This window comes from Centroberyx gerrardi, chromosome 3, assembly GCF_048128805.1.
Source record: "Centroberyx gerrardi isolate f3 chromosome 3, fCenGer3.hap1.cur.20231027, whole genome shotgun sequence".
Classification (NCBI taxonomy): Eukaryota; Metazoa; Chordata; class Actinopteri; order Beryciformes; family Berycidae; genus Centroberyx; species Centroberyx gerrardi.
The window spans coordinates 12103156-12123689 of record NC_135999.1 but is presented as its reverse complement, the minus strand read 5'-3'; the positions used below and the strand labels follow the sequence as shown (position 1 = coordinate 12123689).

The window sequence follows — 20534 nt, the reverse complement described above, 5'->3', positions numbered from 1 at the left end:
CAAGAAAAAGTGAGAGTCATGCACCTGACTCAACGCGACAAATCTTTTGGTTGCATTGCATTCTGGTCTATTGAGGCTACTGTCAGAGGAGAAATTGGTCTCTCTAACTCTTCTATGATGGATTACCGTTGGACTTGGACGTCACTTTGTCTACATGTGGCCAGTTATCTGTAGGAATAAGAAAAGCACACCAGATGGGCAGTCAATAGCTGTGTGTGTTAACAGTGTTAGTGTGTTAGGCTGGATTCTTTTCTTTCAGGTCAACTCAGCAGAACAGAAACAGCTACAGGCTACAGTATGTAGGCTACCACTAACAATATAATTTCAAAACAAACTGAAGCAGTTAAAAAGTAAGGTAATAGTACACTCTAAAGTTTTGAATGTTAAGAACAACATTCAGTTGAAGCCGAAAGGACAACTGAAACATTTGGTTCATCAGAGAAAATGTATATTTGCTATATCATTAGTTGAATAAATGACTCTTTTAGTATATTGTCTTACCAATGTGTATCAGGCTTTATGCATCTGTCCAAGGGGGGCTACATATAGTGAAGCAAGTGTGTTATGCAGTGTTGGAGTAAGTAAATTCAAATTTGGATAGTGTTTTTTGAAGTTTATTACTTTTTTGGCATTTTGATGGGTAACTACCAACTATTTTATAAGTCAAATGTTACAATGAGGCATTTCTATATTTATTTTGAGTTTATGTACAATGGAAAGTTAGCATTGCTTCCACTCTTTTTCTGTCAAGAACCCAAATTGGGTTGTTTTGTTTGGGTCTAGGTCGACACTGTAGTCTCTGGCAGACAAGGCTCCAGTCTTGGACATTACATACAAAAAAGTTAACATTCCTTTCACTTCTTCCTGAGACGAACTCAAGGTTATTTGGTTCGCATTTATGTCCAGACTCTAATTTCTGGCAGGCAGCTGTTGGTGTAGGCGTTTATTTATTTATTTTTTTGAGGGCAGTTGTAACCGGCATAATGCTATCTGTAGCTTACCATACCAGCAAACAAAATCTTGTGATATGACAAGCCTATGGCAACAAGAAAGGCTGTGACCCAAATCTTAGTTAAAAACACTCGCTCTGGCCAGCATAAACTGCATTTAAGCAAAGACAGAAGTGATTTTAAGATTTCTCCCTTTAGTTCTCTCTGGCGCTCATAGATTTCCATCCAAAGCACACATTTTTTTTATTTGCATAATTGTTAGCCTGTTATTAGCTATGTAAGCTTTTGCATATTTGGCTGTCTCTGTTTGGCTTTAACAATTTGGCTTTCTTAGCAGGCCTAAAAAGATACTGGAAGCCACACTTGCCAAAATCTAGCCAAAATCTCATGTAGAGGATATCAGATTCTATGGTCAGATTAGTGTCCAAAACTCTTCAAATAATAAGACAATAAACGGCTTATTTGTGTCTCTGTGTGTGTGTGTGTGTGTGTGTGTGTGTGTGTGTGTGTGTGTGTGTGTGTGTGTGTATCAGTTGTTGTGTGACATTGTATGATTATTGCTCAGTTGCTGAGTTGGCTAGCCTAAAATAAACCCAAGTACTCGTATTTTATCCCTTTGAATACCAAAGTCTCAATCACACTTTTTTATTTAAAAACACTTTCTTTACATAACTCTTATTTTTATGGGATTTATGTGTAATCAACTTCTTCCACTATGTCACATGAAAAATGGTTCATGTCACTCTGGGTCTGGGTCTTGGGTCATCTTTAGGATTTGCAGGATTAACAACTAATACATCTGTCCTGCATTGCACAAAACAATGCTTGAGCTGCATAATAACGGTTCCTACTTTCTGTATGCTTTATAATCCTTATCAGTATCAAGCAGTTTTCTAACAAAACAAGGGGATTTTATTGTATGTAGTCTTACATGTGTATAGATTTGTATTTATTGATTTTTTTATTTTTTTCTAGAAACCTCTGAAGGGAAATACATTTCACCCTTCCATGACATTCCACTTTTTGCAGGAACGGAGCAGGTAACTGTTTTGATAGTTATGGTTTTATAGTTCTTATTTAATTGATAAGATGTCAGATAGTGCAATTCAGAGCTGCTTTATCTTTAAGGAATTAAATGAACATTAAATAAACATAATATTTAAACCTACAGTCTGACTCAAGTTTTTGTCATTTAATGATTGATTTTTGTCTTGCAATAGGACAGTGATGTGCCACCTAAAAAACTTAAGAAGATTGACAGTGAGGTATTGTCAAATTCAAATAGTCCTTTTTTTTTCTACATCAGATATATTTTACTACCTGAAGACATTTACCCCAGTATGTATATATATGCTGTAGCTTTCTTCTGTAATTTCAGGTGCTGTTTAACATGATTGTGGAGGTTCCTCGATGGTCAAATGCTAAAATGGAGGTAAGTGTAGACTATTCAAGAGACCTGTCATTATTTGCAGTAATATATTCCTAATTTGATAGATTTGGTATAGCAATACTGCTACAATATCCCTGGTTACTTGCTATTGCTTTGCACTGTATCTTTCTGCAGACATCTTTGTCCAATAGGCCCTTTTCACATCGTCATGGTAACAGCTTCTGCATTGAGAAACCGGTGCATTACAACTTCCCGTTGCCAGCTATGGCCTTCACGAAATCACTCCACAACCTGCCCAAATACACTGATTTCTCAACGTGGAAGCTGTGTGAAATGTGAAGAAGGGCCTATTCATAAAGTTATTTGAGTGAAAAGGTTCTTAGGATATCTCTCCATTTGTAATATTTCCTTGCAAAGTATCAGCATTATTGAAGCACTTCAGGAAGAGTGCAGATCTGAATGGACAGGCAAGTCAGCTTCAAGTTAGCATTTAGATCTGTTGGTGGCTATTCATAAAATTTACTTTTTATCAATGGCATTTGAAAATACACTTCCGATCTTGTTTAGAGTGTAGATATGACATAAAATTGATACACGTCATTCCCACTATTTATGTTTATTTCTTTATTATTCTCTCTAAACAATTTTTGACTGGCACTACTGTTTCTAATCCAACATCTACTCCAATTATTCCTACAGCTAGTCCTCCAAATATTCCTGCTACTCCTACTGCTCTTTCTACTCCTTCAGCTACTCCTGCCACAATACAGCGGCCCCTAGTAACCACCTAGCAACCACTTAGTGACTAGATTTAGGAAATTAGGCAGTTATTTGCTGCCCTTAGGTGCCAATAGTGTTGTGTTTTCCTGTATGCTGATCAAAGTGCTTCATAAACCTACAAAGCTTATGAAAGTCTGCTACTTTTAAAGATGCATTCCACTGACATTTTTTACTACTCATGCTCTTAAAGGTGTCGTTCCTGACTTAATGTTAGGTGTATTGATAATCAAGTGATTCTTCTGCTAGGAAACTCATTGCTTAAGCAGTACTTTCAGCTGCTTTCAGCTAGCACACACATTTTCTCCAGGAAATGTACATTTTATAGTTTACTTTCATAGTTGCTTCAATCCCCAGATTGCAACAAAGGAACCACTGAACCCGATCAAACAAGATATAAAGAAAGGCAAGCTCCGATATGTGGCCAACGTATTTCCTCACAAAGGTTACATTTGGAACTATGGGGCGCTCCCACAGGTGAGGAAAAACTACAATATCAGGGGATTTACATCAACAATAGTAAAAACCATGAAATGACCTCCATTTTGCCTTACTTAACCCTATTATAGTTTGTCATTTTTTGGTAAGAAAACACTAAAACCATTACGACTTCAGTGGGTTGGTGTACACGTCTTTATCCTCATGTTGTATTGATTTTGATCCTAGTCAATGAGCAATATTGTGGCTGCACTGAAAACATTTAATTGAATTTTGTGTTTAGTGGGAAGTGTCAAATAGCGGGGTGCCCCGGTGGCTCACCGAGTAGAGCGCATACCATAAGGCTCAGTCCTTCTCGCAGCGACTCGGGTTCGAATCTGGCCCGCGGTCATTTGCTGCATGTCCTCCCGTCTCTCTCCCATACCTTCCTGGCTCTCGCTCACACTGTCTCTATCAAAAATAAAGCATAAAATGCCTAAAAAAAAGTGTCAAATAGCCCATCGTTTTTTTGTTTATGAGTGCATTAGGTAGACAGTTGGTTGACAGAGATTCAGCAATTGTCTATCTACATTTTTTACCCACTGAAAGGACAATAAATACTGTGTCCTTCAGTGGGTTTCCAGACATACTTGCGTAGATAGATTTGGTTTGAACATTTGCAAGAAAATTTATTTTTTTAATATATTTTTAAACTGTTTGTTGGAGAAGACATGGGAAGACCCAGACCACACAGACAAAGACACAAAGTGCTGCGGAGATAACGACCCCATTGATGTGTGCGACATCGGCACCCTGGTAAGACTGCTAGACCTCTATATCATATTAAAGGATATTATGACGACTTTGTACACAGTCTTCTAAAATTAGTTTGTTTTTTTCCCTTCCCCTGGCAGGTGTGCTTGCCAGGTCAGGTGATCCAGGTGAAGGTCCTCGGCATCCTGGCCATGATTGATGAAGGAGAAACGGACTGGAAGGTCATTGCCATCAATGCCAAGGATCCAGATGCCCAAAGTCTAAATAGTGAGTCTTTTTCACCAGATCACTTCGGGAACAAGATGATGTTTAATAACAGATTGGCTAGCACTGATTAATATACAACCCAAAACAAATTTAACCCCTTTAACGCCTGCCGTTAACATGGATATTAGGATTTTTATCCGAACAAAGCTAAACCAGAAAAATATATATAATAAATATAAAGTATAAATGCAATTTAAATGCAATTTCCCAAAGTGATCAGGGTTAGGGTTATTTATTTGGCCACAAGTGAGACCAGGTGTCTGCTGTTAGTTACCAGAGCCCAAAGTGATGTCTTGAATTGCTTACTTAGTCTGACCAGCAGCCAAAAAAATTCATTCATTAAACATTCAAAAAATTCATTTTATAAAGATATGAAACAGAGCGCAAATCTTAGCATTTATGAAGCTGTAATCAGCAAATGTTTGGCATTTTACTAAAACGATTAATCGATTACCAAAATTATAATCAATGAATTTTCTGTCGATCTTTTAATCAGACAAATAGTTTCAGTGCTACTATTACTCGTATTGACAACAGCTGCTTAAAACTCAGCAATTGCCCAATGTTTATTATTGTCTAAGATGACTTGTTCCTGTGTTTTGAAAAGTAAGAAAAATTGCATGTAACAACACAGTTTTCTGAGCACTTGCTGTCTTTGTAAAGAATGTAAATATTACGAGGGGAGCGGACAATCTGTGCAGTCTGTGCTCTTCCTTTTGTGTTGAGATACATTTTTAATGCCAGCTGGAAATGAATTGCAGATTCATGTCTAATTCATGTGTGATACAAGACATGTACAAGGTGTAAAGGGGTCATCTGCTTTGGCTCTGTCTGAATTTGTTTGTGTTTTCTTCAGGCATAGAAGATGTCCGCAAGAGCCGTCCCGGGCATTTGGAAGCCACTGTTGACTGGTTTAAGAAATATAAGGTGCCAGATGGGAAGCCTGAAAACCAATTTGCATTCGACGGACAATTCAAAGACAAGGTACAAAGACAATTTTTTTTTAATACTGTATAGATGAGACATGACAGTTAGTGTAATATCCTATTTTCCAGGTTGGGTTGCAGTCCAGTACAGTTTTATTGACCTAAACTGAATGAGCTTAAATGGTTTGCTCCCTAAGGATGCCAAATGATGAGATTTTCCCCTGTTGCCATCCATTTGTCCTCTTTATAGGACTTTGCAGTTGAGATCATTAAGTCCACCCATGAGCACTGGAGGGCACTAGTGCAGAAGCACAGTAACAATGGGGAGATTGACTGGTGAGTCGGTGGAGGGATTCCACTGGAGTGGGCACTGGAGTGTGCACTATATATGTATATATATATATATATATATTCTTGCTTCATGGATTTATGTGAAACTCATTGGGTGAATTAATGACTCTTGTTGCATTACAATAAAAAGTGTAATGTTTTCTGGGAATATTCATTAAACCATCTCTGATCTTTTTTGCTAATGCTCCTTTTGTTTGATAACAGCAAAAATATCTCCGTCTGTGAAAGTCCTCTCAAATGCAGCGCAGATGAGGCCAGAGATGTGGTCCAATCGGTGAGTAGTCCTTAAAATTCAGTTGCTGCTACACTGTTATTTCCTTGTGCTGGCAGCAGAGACAATAATGGGATAACAAACTCTTTTACTGTAAGCTTTAGTTGTAATGTACTTGTATCCTTGTATCCTCAGGCCCCTGCATTTGGTAAAGCACTTCCCGTATCTCCAGAAGGTAAGTTGACAATAACTTGCTCACTCTAAACTTTTTATTATATATATGATTTCGGTACTATAGCCCCCTTCTTTTGTATTGACACATGATTCAAAATCTTTTCCCTTGTACAGTGAACAAGTGGCATTTTCTCTGAAAGTGACTCTGACGTCCTCAAGACAGTGTTCAAAGACAAAACGTCATATGAAGCTCTACCAGTACTGCTGCGTCTTTTGTATGCAGTTGGATTTATTTTTGATAAGGATTCATTCTAAGCTATAGACAGAATCTAGGGAATTTAAGGAAGCGACACCTGCTTTTACTGTAACATAACTTGAAAAAAGGAAAATGGTAATTTAAATTTGGTACACTACACTACAGTACAGTACACAACTTGTTTTCTTTGCTGACGAGAAGCAGGTGAAGATGAGGGAATCTGTATTTTCGTGATCTTGAGTATGAACCACAAGTGAGAAGTTTTTTGTTTTTTTCTCAAAATGTCAACATGTTGGATGCCAGAAGGAATATTCTGTTGGTAACATAAATTGTGATTTAGAATTCAATAACTCAAATAATTGGTCTCCTTGTTTTAGTGCATTATGTTTGTGACTCATGTTATTTTGTTGGCTACAAAAACTACAGGTCCAAGCTTATTTAAGTATGAAAGCCACGCTGATATTCCCTGATGCCTTTAACTCTGTATTCAGTATGTGCTTGCTGCCATAAAGAAGACACTTTTTTTAATGTAACCAGTAGATTTTTTTTTTCTTAATTGGGATAAATAAAAAATTTGAAGTTGTGAAAACGACTCATTTCCTTTTAGTTTTACCAATAATCACACATTTAAAAACGTCAACATGTAGACAATATTTAATACACAAGATTTAGATATTAACTTGGAGTAACAAATCAAAGTGCTTTAAATAAATATAAATTTTATTAAAAACACCCACATCTCAGCAATATCAGGAATGATATAATAAACAGCTTTCAAATAAACTGCATTCAGTACATTACAATACTTACAGTATTTATATCCATCCTTAATTCCATTTTTTTTGTAGCATACCAAACTTCAGGAGAGCTAGGGAAGCCTTAAAAATAAAATGACAGGCAAAAAGTTGCACTTTTTTTTTTTATACCTTTAGTGTCTAACTGCAAAAAGACCAAGTGTGTATCAACTGCTAGCTTAACATTTGAGCTGAGCACCTTTTGTGCATTAGTTAAGCTCAGAAAGTCATTCAAGTAATGTTGACTCACTCAGAAACACTCTGAAGCATCTTCAAGTATGGCTATGCTTTTAACCCGCTATATCTTAGACACCTCGGCTTTCTCAACCACAACCTGCTACTGTAGCTGGGTCCTGTACAACGAAATTCAACAATTTTTTATATTTTCTTTACAAAACTGGAATAGTTTACAAAAACTATAACTTCTAATGTTTGAGCTAACAGGATCCTAGAACTGTAAACATTGCTGTGTTTGACAGTGAGTGTAGTATTTACAAAGACTTCCTGGATAATCTAACCATGAGCATTCTGTTCACCTGAAAAAGCCAAAGCGGATTTTAAGATATGATGAGGATTGCTGATCAAGGGGCCGTGGGTTTATTCGACAGAACTAGAAGAACCTACATCAACATCAAAGAATGAGCTGTATTCCTGCAATACAAATGCTTGGTATGTACAATGTGACATAATTTATTTATTTTTTTAACACATTTACAATCTATTTTAAATAAAAATGTTTCGTAATTCTTTATTACATTTTTTTTCCTGAAAAAGAAATGAAGTGCTTTCAGAAAATGAATATATGTTAAAGAGTGGGGGTGAGTTGTCACTCAAACATAACCGTCATTCCATTATATATCACATTAATTAAATCAGATAGACGGGGGAGAAAAATCATTATACAATTGCGTAGTGGTTATAAATAAATTTAACTATACACAGGCACAAAGATGTGCAACTACGTTAATAACTGCCCTGGTCTTGCCTCATAGCAAAAGCAAATACATTGCTCCTTACCTAGTCAATGTCATACTTTCCCTTTAGTCAACTCAGTGCATATTATATGTTCAAATTACTTTTAAAAGATTACCACCATTCTACTAGCTAAAACATAAGTACAAAAATTGCAGGAAATTATCTTTTTTCCTCACAAAGTTAGTTTTGTCTTGTAGACAAGAATTATATTGGGATTCAGGATGCAAAGGCAAGTCCCTGAATGAGAAAAAGACAAGATGAATACAGGCAATGAAGTTGTACACAAAATCAATTGAAAATGTCCCTGATTTTACAGTAACATCAAAGCTTCAAGTTCAAGTAATACTTTCTAGCAGATTGATAATGAAGAAAGTAAGCAATGAACTTTTCTGCCTTTTGGTGGCCTGAAGATTTCGCTGTTGTTAACATTTTGAAAGTAATATAGAAAACAAAGGAAAAAAAGAAAAGTATGTGTTATAATCCTATTGCCAAACTAGTTTTGAGGTATATGACAGGTAGGTACTGTACATCATTCAATAGCCTTCTCACTGCCCCAAGAGTCTCACATTATATGTTTCTAGCAGGTCGAATAGCACCATATGAAATAAAATCAGTTGAAACCCAAAGAAATAAAATGAAATAGGCTGTTACTATTCTTTACAACACAAAAACCTAAAGCATTAATTCCAAAAAGGAAAATTAATTTACTGTACAAATCTCACCTTTTTATCTTACAATTAGATTACAATTATTAAAGACCCCACAGCAAGCCAGCTGCCCTCTGAAACCATGATAGTGACACTGAGCTTACCCTGTTTCATGTTCCTCAGTGTATGAAAAGCACACGTTTACTAAACACCACAGACACACAACTACATGTAATATTCACAATCCAGGTTTGTTCAATGAACCTGTAGTCAGGAACTTTGCAACAGTCGCTGACAGCAAATTAAACCTAGAAAAACTAAAATAACAAGACAAACGTGCTGCACAATGATTTTTTTTCCTCAGAATATTAAAAATGCACCATTAGAACGGCTCAATTTACAGTATAAAGGACATAGGAAAGTGAGAGAAGCACCGATACAATGATGGTGTAAAAAAAAAAAAACAATTTGCATGAACTCGCAACAGTTTCACGGATTGCTCTTATAACCCTTTGTTATGAATTCATTACCAATTTCATATTAGGGACGTTTAGAAATTAATTACTCTCTTGCTGTAGCAATAGACTTTAAACAAATTTTATGATTTGAAGGTATTACCAAAACATGTAACTCTTTATCAAAAGTGCTCTAAGAAACACTGATTTGCTAAAAACCATTATGCTGATGATGATTTGACAATGAGACAGTATTTTCAGTGTCATTCTGTTGACATGATTCATCAAGAGTTTGTCACTCATAGAGAGTGATGTGGTTATAGTGTGAAGGCATTTGAATAAAAATAAATGGTAATAAGCACACACTTTAGCACCGTGAATGTTGTAATTCACAAAGTCAGTGTTTTATGCCAAGATTACATCTCTAAAATTTTATAAGAAAAATAAAGCCACCAAAAACAAAACTTTGTTTCCAGTAAAAACAAGTCCTGATGTATCAGACTGAAAGCACCAGAGATTTTGACAGTGTGTATCTTGCAAAAGTAACCAAACAAAAATAAATACATCCTTAGTAGGGTCACCTAGTAAAGCTTGATTGTTAAAGAGGTGAAAGACCTGATGTGGAAGGTGATTTTTATCCCATCTGATCACAAGTTCCTTTTTCTACTGACACGGCTGCTAACCTTTCAGATAGGAAGGAGTGTTCTAAACGAGGCCAGTGGTGCTTGAGGTGTTAGTTTATCATAAATATAGCACCTTCAGTTTTCTCAGTCTTCTTCCTCATGAGTGTTTTCTACACAAAACGACTGTAAGGCCCTGTGACCTTGGTGAAGGCGTAGGGAGATGTACTGACATAGGTGTTGGTTGTGCAGGACAAGGATCCCTCCATGAGTGCCTGGATGAAGCGCTTATAAGGAGGCTCCCCGCTTGGTTCTGAAGGGTCAGGATGCTCCCGCTTCACCCCCTTCTTGCTGCCCTTGCTGGGTGTCCCCTCGCCCCCGTTCCTCTCTGCATCTTCCTCCTTCTCTCGAGCCTTCTCCGCCATCTTGGCTTCCCACAGTGCCAAACCATGCTTGGCCTCATTCATGTTCTTGTGCTGGTAGAAGACTAAGGAGATGCGTGTTGGGTGGTTGCGGTCTGGGTTTTTTAGGGGGGTTGTTGCGTGGAGTTCCCGTTTTGCGCACTCAATGAGGATGGAGCCGTGGCTGGGTGCCACTGCCACGCCACCAATCTCAGGGTCCAAAAAGTTGTGCTCATTGTCTGACCACATCTCAGGTTTCTGGGGTGTTGTGGGTGTCTGAGGTGTTCCAGGCTCCTGCTTAATATTGGGGCCCATTAGGCCCCCATTGGGCAGGCCGAAACCTGACTGTGTTCCAGGGGTCAGACACTCACCACTTAGCGGAGCGGAAAGCACCTGTGGGCCAGGTATGCCCATCTCTGTCTTGATTTGCATACGGAAAGGATCTTGGCCTGGGGGGAGCATTTGAGGGCTCTGAGAGAGGTATGGAATTGGGTATCCTCCAAACTGATTGCCGTTGCTTACAGCAGCTGTGTAGTCCAGACTTGGATGGGCTGAGGTTGGTCTTGAGAGGGCGTCCATAAACTGGGGGTCTGACGCTCCGTTAGGGCCATAAGGTGGGTAAGGGCCCATGGGGTGAACAGGCCTCATGCTGCAGGCGCTGTAACCATTGACCTGTAAACCTGGCTCAACATACCTTGGTGGATAGTTGACCTCATAGCGTTGATGCACACTGTACTGCTGCTCTGGGTAAAGCACTGGCCGCTGTTGCCGATACATGTCGAGGTGCTTTGGGTTTGACGCATAGTAAGGGTGGTAATTATCAAGGGGCATTCCTCCGTTACACTGATAACCTGGATATGGACGATTTGACCCATTAATGTAAGAGTTTGGTACATGGAGCGGGGAGGGGTAAGGGCTGGCTGGTGTTGGTGGCTGAGGGGGATACATGCTACCTGGCTTGGAAGTGCTTGGAAAAGGTCCAGGGTGGTTGGGGAACCTGGGATAGCTGGCTGGGTGTGGGGAACCAGGAAAGTGGGGAAGGATGTTCTGGTGCTGCTGTTGCTGTAGTTGCTGAGGGTGGGCCCCGAGGGGGTGTGTTGGCTGACCTGACTGTAGGGTTGCTCCCATGGCGCCTGGGATATGTCCTGGAAAACACAATGCCAACAGAGAAATGCATCAGCAACAAAAAAAAACCCAAATCGCACATAAACAGCTTAATTTTGCAAAGTTATCCCTTTGTTTTTATGTAGTACATTGACACCTAGTCCCTGCAATGACAATCCCAGCATGTCTCAATATAACAGAGCTAAACTATTCAAGATGCCATTTATATACCAAGTCAATATAGACTTCAGCCTACCTGTCCCAGGAGTGTTCTGCACTGTGCTCTCGTAAGTGCCAGCTTTTGACTTGGCCTGAAGGGCCTTCTCTGCCTTAGCATTAGGGGTGTCCAGAATGGCGTTCTTGTTGGCAGCTGCCTTCTTAGCATCCAGCTTCTTCTGCCGGCAAGACTTGGCGGGCTCTGCTAGCATGCGCACCTGGCGGCGGAAGGCACTGAGGACTTGGATGGCGCCTGACTTCATTTTCTCCTGCTGACCCTCCTCACTGCCAAATTCATCAGTGTTGGAAGCCTTATAAAGGGGCAGCACGTGGAGTTGCTCATCCTCTGGGATCTTGCCAATCGCCCGGTTATCCTCCCTGGTTAATGTGCACACCTGGGAAAGTGTAAGAGTATTGAGTCTTGGGTATCTCACTTACAGACATTACATAACAAAGTCTGCACTTTTTTTGCATTCACAAACACATCTGCTTTTTAAGCCATGCTTAGATGGCACATGTTAATGCATATCACCATATGCAACTGTTTTTACTGTATGCTATCCATATAACGTACAAATAATGGTATGTTTCTCAGGTGCCTGCTTACCACAGTGCTGCCTCCCTGCATGTTGTGGAGGTCTCTGTGAGCGTGGGCGCAGAAATCCATACAAGCAGTGACCCCAGAGAAGGGACGGCCCTCCTTTAGCCCTAGACGACAATCCGGTGCCCTGTGTTCATGTTCCACCTGTAAAAGAACATCAGGGAATAAATCCTAATCAGACATTATGGATCTCTGAAGGGCACTAGACAGTGAAAACAAGAAATCTTCACAAAACAACTGTAGCTTTTAGATAACCAGTAAGTGTTCTTGTTAACATTCTAATGATTTAAGAAAAATAAATAAATAAATAAAAATGTTGTTGTCCGCAGTGAGAGGAGCTGTTTTCAGCATGGGTACATTTTCAAAAATGTACCCATGCAGTCTGTAAGGTCATCCCTACTGATGGTGATTTAATACTTGCACACAAGTTGCATCATTCACATGGAATACAATATGTACATTTGACTGAAAACAATTGATTGGTGTGGATTTGATCCGATAAATGCAAGAGCGACACAAGGAGTATTATATGCATAATAAAGGATGTAAATCACCAATCTATCAGCAGTTAATAAACAACTATATACATTATTGTAAATATACAGAGAAATTAAATATAGATGGATATTTCAATTCCCACTTTCAATTTATCACAGGTTGTTTGGTATTTTTAAAGGATTGTCAGATTGCTGATTTTTGTGCATAATTATGGACAGTGATAGTGATAGTTAGTGATATTAACTCCATGGACCCAGACTGTCTCATATTACAATGCCCAGATATCCTCACCTGGTTTCCATAAGCTTCAGGTGCCAAAGTTTTATACAATGGACCCACTAAGGTTGCCAGATTCTGAAGGTTCTGCTCCAGTTTCTCCTCCTGGAAGAGAATATTTGAAAGTATTTAAGTTATCTTCATTCAAATATTTTACTTAGACTAATATTTAGGCTAATATTGTCTATGTACATGGTATACCTCTTTAGAATCATCCCCAAGTAGTTTGAATTTTCTTGGAATTTTGCTCCTGGCAAACTTGCAGCCATTGTAGTACATGCTCCAGGAGCAGCCAAATGAGAACGAGGCTCCACAAGCATCAGGATCTAACCCCTGACATGCACAGGTCCTCCTGAACGACAAGGAGAAAAAGTTAAATGTATCACTGCTGCCCATTTTCTTTCAGTGTTATTCACAATTTATGACTATGGATCAGTTTGCCATGAATAAGATCCAATGCCCTGTGATTTGACGCAAAGAAACAGATTATAAACAAGATAAAAAACAATAGATATAACATGTATGTATATATATATATATATATATATATATGTATATATGTATATATATATATATATATATATATATATATATATATATATATATATTATATACATATATATATATATATATATATGTATATAATAGATATGTATACAACAGATTTTCTCATTGTGTATACCAAATGAGAATCCAAAAAGATAGCATCTAGAAACATGTAAAGACCAGCATAAAATTTAAATGTAGACTTTGGCTCACATGGTGTGTGTCTAGTATAAAGGCAGTTATTCCACATAAATGAAATGTAGAAAGACATCATGTTAAAATATATTATTACAGATGCTTACAGACATAACGCTTGCTACATGCTCCAAATATTTGGAAAAGAGAATAAGTCCCTCAGCCTGTGAGGTAGTATAGCCATGAATATATAGAGCCATGGAGATTGAATTAGCGCAGCTGCATGTACTGCATGAGTGTATTTGTAAAAACAAATGGCTATATTTTAAATGTTTGTTTGTGTGATGTAAAGTTGTTTTTCCTCTCTAAATAGCTTTAGAATAGCCTCCTATGATGAATAATTCACCATTCCTTGCTAATCGACTAACTTGTGGCTTTTGCTTTCATGTGTTCCATCTTTAGACCAAAGAGAAATTACAATGTCAAGCACTGCAAATAATTAAGAATCGCCTAATTTCTCTATCTTAGGCCTTGAGTCAAAGTTGATTCAAAATCATGCTTGTATTATACAAGCAATTTCAGTAATATTCTGAACTTCTGTTTCTGGATGTGAAAGCTACTGTAGCCCAGTATTGCATGTTTGTGTGTGGGTAGAGTTGCTGTTGCTGATGGAAAAATATGTCCAGATTTAGGTCTTTGGTGTTTTGCCACTTACTCTTCGTTGAGAGCACAGCGTCTCTGGGTGTGGGCTCCATGCTTTGTTAGAGTTTCACTTAGCTCGAGGTAGAGGCGGTCAGCTAGGCTGGGCGTGATGCCCTCCCAGACCAGGATTACCACAATGATGCAGGCTGTTTCACATTTGTGACCAGCACGCTGCCGCACCAGCACCAGTATCTTTTCCTCCACGCTGGAACGGCGGATCACCTGCAAGATACACAGATGCAGGATTTGACACGCATGCAGATAGTCAAGACAAACACTGTAGAAGCTGATTTGCCAATTTCCCTCAAACATTAAATACAAAAATGGTTCTTACCCATTTGGCTATAGGGCAGCCTTGTGTACTTTTTCCTTCCTTGCCTGTATATATTACTTTTTCAATCCTGATGGCACGGCCAGTTAGACCAGACCTTCGAAGGCAGAATGGAGGAAATAAAGTAAATGCAAGTAAAATAAAACACAGTGGTTATGAAACTCAGTGCCTGTGTAATGTAAAGTGAGGTTTTGAGGGGTCAAATGTGTGGTTTACCTTTTCTCCATTCCTTCCCGTATACCAGCAACATTAGGCGCAGCTCCCAGGTGAGTGTAGTAGGGGCCCTCATCCTTCTCACTGATTTGTTCTAAATATCACAAAGAAATAGCACATATCACAAAAGAATAACACGTAAACATCCATACACCAAGATATCAGCCACATTCTAAAACTAACATCATGGGACTCACCAACACAGTGGCAGGATGCGATGTCATACTGCGTTTTGATGGGGGTATCCAGTAGGTTCTTTATGGGGGTATCCAATAGCTTCATAGGAGACTCCATAAAGCTCTGGAGGAGAGGTTCCTTCTTAGGGGTGAAGTCAGGAGGTCTTTTAAGAGCTACAGCGGCAGAGGCAGCCCCCAGTGATTCCCCTCCACCCAGGTCAGTGTTGGTTGAAAGTATTGTGACAGGCCCTGACGATTCCACTTTGACTTTATGAGCAGAATTGATGGCAAGGGACTTCTTCTCAAACACAGGCGAAAGCTGATACTGCCTCAGGCTTTGTTCCATAGTGGCCAGGATGCTCCCCTGCCTCTTGCTTTGCTCACACATAGACGGTAGTTGTTCCTGCTTGACCTGCATTCCACCCATGCCTATCTCTCGCCCCTGTAACTGCTGCTGCTCCTGCTGCTGTAATCCAGGCGGCTCAAATCGAGCTCCGTTTTCCATTTTCAGGGCTCTCAGGCCATGTTTGGAGTCGCTTGGGCTCTGAGGAGGATGAGGGGGGCCTTGGCGCTCCTGCCTTTGTAACAGATGCATCCGGAGGGCTGCATGCCTCTGATAGTCTCCGTGGGGACCCGCGGGTGCCAGAGGTAGTCGGGGTCCCCTCTGGAACTGGGCACACGATGCCTGCTGCTGCTGTTCACCTTTAAGATACATCTGTGCTGATACCTGTTGGTTTAACGCACCTTGCGGTAAGTGAGGTTGTGACTGTGTTGGGGTCTGGGGGAAGTCCATGTGGTTGGGCTGGTGGCAGTGGTTGGTAGGCTGTTGTGGTGGAAATTGCTTGAGGTTATTGCTGCCTGAGTTCGGAGCATACTGCCTCTGATGTTGCTGCTGTTGCATCTCTGTTGTGTTATTGTAACTGAATGTTGCATTGTCGCTGTGCTGGACGTGTTGGTTGTTGGATTGAACAGGGTTGTTTCTCATAGGCTGGTTGGGTTGGAGCTGCTGCTGACCTGGCAGAGGCTGACTGTGGGGTCTGTAGTTGGGAGACTTCAGCTGCTGCACTTCAAACTGTGGTGGGTGGGACAGTGGACGTTGTTGTTGAAGTTGATGTTGCTGCTGCTGCTGCTGCTGCTGCTGTTGCTGCTGCTGCTGTTGCTGCTGTTGTTGATGATGTGGTTGACAGTGCTGTTGTTGCTGTGGTGGTAAAAATCCAGGTGACAGTATTTCCTCCAGGTCGGGGTCGCCTTCACATAAGTGCTCTGGCTGTATGTGGGTGCGATAGCGGCTATCTGCCTGCTGCTTTTGGGGGAGGTTGCACTGCTCGGGCATTTTCTGGGGTACAGGCTGCTGCATTGGAGGTGCTTTAGAATTCGATTGCTGCCACTCAGGGGCAGTGTTGTGCTGGGCTGAAGCGCAATGTGATTGGGCTGGCAGACAGTCCTGCTGTTGCTGCTGGAAGCCGTTAGACCCTGGGCTGCTATCTGTGAAACCTCCCTGTGTCTGGAATCTTTGCACTGGGTTTGGTTCCAACATCTGGCCATGAGCCTGGGGGTTAGCTGTCTGCTGCTCTGACTGAGGTCTAGGAGGGAAGCCCCTCCACATGTCCTGCTCTTGTGCCTGGGACGACGGGCCACTGGGGGGCCGCTGCTGGGAATGGGCGGAGTTCAGGTCTATCCAGCCCCTCTGGCGGGGAGTAGAGCACGGTAAGTTGGCTCTCTGCTGAGACGTGCTATCCATCCCGTTCTCTAACCCAGCATGATGTGGCTGTTGGAGACCAGCTCCACCATGCTGGGTCAGAGAGGCAGGTCCCATGGAGCCCACACTGTCAGCTCCACATGAGTTCCCAGTATGTTGTTGAAAGGGCTGGGGCTGAATCCCATACTGGAGGGCCCTGTCAGTGCCATGGTGCTGATTTTGACCAGACCCAGGTTCCTCACTTTGCCCCATCTTCTGTAGCCCAGGGTTGGGAAAGGGTCCAAACCCGCCTCCCTCTGCTGCCTGGAGAGGAGCATTGTGCTCCAGGAAGGAGTTCTGGTTAAACTCCTGGTTGGGTTTCCCGTACATGCCTTGGGAGTTTGAGTCTTCTGGATAACACTCTGGACCATTTTGATGCTGCTGTGAGCTGTTGGCAGTATTTGCAGATGGGGCCATGCCAGGCAGCTGACCTAGAGAGAGCTTCCGCTCCTGACCAGAGTAAGATGGCTGCTGCTGCTGCTGCTGCTGCTGTTGTTGTTGCTGGTGGTCTGCTCCGTAATTGTTGGAGTATCCATTCACCATATAGGGGGCAGAGTTATAACTGTTGCTGCTTTCAGTATTGTGGGATGCCCCAGACTGCTGTTGCTCTGAGGCAGGCATCTGAGCTGAAGTGGGCAAACCTGAGGTTAGAGAGGGGGGTTGAGCACCTTGACTGGGCAGCTTATTTCCCAGTGAACCATTGACAGCATCTGGCTGTGACCCAGATGTTTGTGGTGCAATGGACACTTGCTCAGGGTAATACTGAGACAAGGTTTTCTCTAAAAGATCACCTGGAGTGTCTTCCATGGTTGTGGGGGATTCTACAGCACCGTTTGGAATTGAAACTTGTTTATTCCTTGAAAGACAGAAGATATCCCCGTTTGGGAAATTACAGTTCCTCTTGTCTAGTTTAATCTCTTTCTGCGGGGCATTACAGTCAAACTCTGTTGCCTTTGTCAGCTCAGGAAAGTCGTCTACCAAACTGGAGCTCATGTCGTCATTTCCTTTCAACTCAGAATCCACTCTGAGTTTCTTGGGCTGGTGAACCAGTAAGGACTGGTCAGTGAGCGCATGCTTCATCTCCCCGTTCATCATGTAGGATCCTTGATCGAACAGCCCTTGCACTGAAGCAGGGCTGTTGCAGTTCTCCCTGTGCCTCTTCATGGAGTTGACCCCTGCGCTGGGCTTGTAATGGTTCCAGTTCTCGTCTCCAGTGATCTGCAGAGAAGCTCCCTCTGAAGACTGGCTTCCATTCTGGAGTTTGGTGGCAGCAATCCGGTTGTTTGGGTTGTGAGCTGTGCCAAATTGTGCTAATATTAGACTTTCTTCCGTCTCATGTCTGGCCTTTTCTGTTTCCATCTGGCCTGCTCTGAGTCCATCCACAGGGCTGCCCTCTGTCCGTCCTGCAGAGCAGAAAGAGGGAGAGAACTATTTGGTTACTGTCTATTAAATATTTCATCGTTGGGCCTATAATAAACAATATGTTTTGTAACATGATGATATCTCACAGTAGAGCAGGCATGATGAGAGCCATTTGGTGGATGCACATAAACTGGCTGTGGAATAGAAGTAATCCCTACTACATTCAATTGAAAAATATCAAAAATAGGACTACTTGTTATAGCATTCTCTCAGCAGCGTTATATTTTCAAATACAATAATAAGCACAATGTAATACAAACTGCTGCACTGATGGGAAATTTTAACTAGAGCCATAGAAGTGAGTGTGGGAAGGGTCAGTACAGTAATGTGTTTACACTTGGGCCTGAATGTGAATCAGCTGGCAACATGATCCTGTCACAAAATTAGATTCACCCCAACCTCGTCCCCCACACACTCACAGCCTGGGTCGCAAGTAGGAAGAGAGAGAGGAGATAAGAACACAGACCGGAGGTTATCCCAGGACAACATGGGCGGACAGTGGGGTGTTCGCATTTAATATAAACGGCATGAAATTAGTGTGCTCTACCATGTTTGCACTGGGCAAAGACATCAAAATAAATGTAGCTCAGTACTCTTACAGGGGCTAGACATCCTGACAGAAGTAACATGACATTTGTCATTTTGTAGTCACTTTTTTCAGTACCACCTTACAGTACCATGAGTGCATACATTTTTGATATGGATGGCATTGTGACATTGAAACATGGGACTTTCTCTACAAAATCTACAAAATGCAGTAACAGGGCAATTGCCTACTATGCCCAAAATGCCCAATTTTGCACGTGACAAAATCCTGAAAAAAAAATACAAGGAAAATGCTGATTGTGCCCTTTTAAGCAAACCCTATGACTGCCAAATTGTCATCAACCAATTGGTGCCCAGTTTAGTACTATAATAGACTCTTTCTCAGACAAACACTGAGGGAAAACATGGCTAAGTTATGCACATTCCCCACTCCTTGCTTTCCCCTTTGCTCCCCCAATATCAATAGGACATTAGCAACTATTTCAAATATTAAGACTAGAAACATGCTCTAAATAAAAAAAAATAAAAAAAAGAGGGCAGTGGCAACATTCTTTGCGTTCTCAGCATATTTAAAACACACATAACCCATCTAAGGCAGCTGTGTTTGGCACTTTTCTTCTTTCACATGTAGAGAAGAGAGAGGACACATGACTTTTGTCAACATGCATACCAACGGCTCCTTACTTCTTTTTAAACATATACATCAAACAATGGCATGTGTTCAGATCCATTGGCTAGACACTGACCTCATTTCATTTCACTGGCTTGAACTGGGGTATATAGATTTACTTGCAACACAGGGTAAAACGAATTGCATTGTAATTTCTAATGGGGTGCAAATTTGATTTTAAGGGTTTGACATTCCTTTTATATGAGCTAGATTTTAGGCAAAACGGCATACCTATTTTCATTATGGCATAGCTATTTTTTTCTGAATTTGGTTATTGTTAATTAGTTGTCATAGGGAGAATGCAAGGTTAACGTCCCAGATGGTAGATGGGAGGAGGGGTTGGCTGCTTGTCAGCTGTTCAGAGGTGGCATTCCTCCCCTTCTATACCATTTTAATGTCAAATATGCAAACACAATTCAGCTCCAAAGTGTGAGGCTCTTGTTTTCAGCATTATGAGCTTTATATGATTGAGTTATAATGGGTATTTAAGATTAACCCTACCACTAGTTTACCACTGACTTAATTAATCATCACAATAGCGTTAGGACTTGGTCAAACTCTGTTTAACTCTTTCTTGGGTAAATGTTACTTGTTGGTGGAGTTGTTTTCAAGGACAAACTCATATTATTCTCAAACTCTGTTTGAGAATAATATGAGTTTGTCCTTGTTTGTGAATATTTTCGTATTTAGTTGTAAGCTTCATGTTCATGTTGTAAGTTTCTTTGCTTGCTTTCAGCTGGGCATTAAATCTAACATTTTACTGTACTGCATATTATCAGCTTAGGAACCATCAACACTGTCTATTTTTGTGCATTAGGAATTATAAAGAAGGCAAATATAGCTAACAGAACTTGTATTCCAACTTGAAAAGCTAGCTTTTAATTTCTAACATCAGGGGGCAGTGCAGGTAGGCTAGCAATAAAGGTTTTATGATGCAGAGAAGACCTTCTACAGAGAGTAAAGGAGCGTACAGCA

The 20534-nt window shown here is 40.8% G+C and overlaps 2 protein-coding genes across 2 annotated transcripts in view; one reads left to right on the top strand and one right to left on the bottom strand.

The window, feature by feature from the left end:
* Positions 1 to 7074, top strand: part of ppa2 (inorganic pyrophosphatase 2) — an 8433-nt gene extending 1359 nt beyond the window's left edge. The window contains exons 2-12 of the mRNA XM_071912968.2: positions 1926 to 1990; positions 2171 to 2215; positions 2329 to 2382; positions 3475 to 3594; positions 4264 to 4350; positions 4449 to 4575; positions 5432 to 5559; positions 5752 to 5837; positions 6057 to 6126; positions 6259 to 6298; positions 6412 to 7074. Coding sequence (XP_071769069.2) covers positions 1926 to 1990; positions 2171 to 2215; positions 2329 to 2382; positions 3475 to 3594; positions 4264 to 4350; positions 4449 to 4575; positions 5432 to 5559; positions 5752 to 5837; positions 6057 to 6126; positions 6259 to 6298; positions 6412 to 6434 — 845 coding nt within the window. The 3' untranslated portion in view covers positions 6435 to 7074. The remainder of the gene's footprint in view (positions 1 to 1925; positions 1991 to 2170; positions 2216 to 2328; positions 2383 to 3474; positions 3595 to 4263; positions 4351 to 4448; positions 4576 to 5431; positions 5560 to 5751; positions 5838 to 6056; positions 6127 to 6258; positions 6299 to 6411) is intronic.
* A 57-nt stretch (positions 7075 to 7131) lies between these two features.
* The window catches only part of tet2 (tet methylcytosine dioxygenase 2), a 33878-nt gene continuing 20475 nt past the window's right edge, over positions 7132 to 20534 (bottom strand). The window contains exons 3-11 of the mRNA XM_078281730.1: positions 15205 to 18324; positions 15011 to 15101; positions 14798 to 14891; positions 14477 to 14685; positions 13282 to 13432; positions 13096 to 13185; positions 12313 to 12450; positions 11746 to 12100; positions 7132 to 11530 (exon numbers count right to left, since the gene is read on the bottom strand). Of these exons, the coding sequence (XP_078137856.1) occupies positions 10158 to 11530; positions 11746 to 12100; positions 12313 to 12450; positions 13096 to 13185; positions 13282 to 13432; positions 14477 to 14685; positions 14798 to 14891; positions 15011 to 15101; positions 15205 to 18280 (5577 nt within the window). The 5' untranslated portion in view covers positions 18281 to 18324 and the 3' untranslated portion in view covers positions 7132 to 10157. The remainder of the gene's footprint in view (positions 11531 to 11745; positions 12101 to 12312; positions 12451 to 13095; positions 13186 to 13281; positions 13433 to 14476; positions 14686 to 14797; positions 14892 to 15010; positions 15102 to 15204; positions 18325 to 20534) is intronic.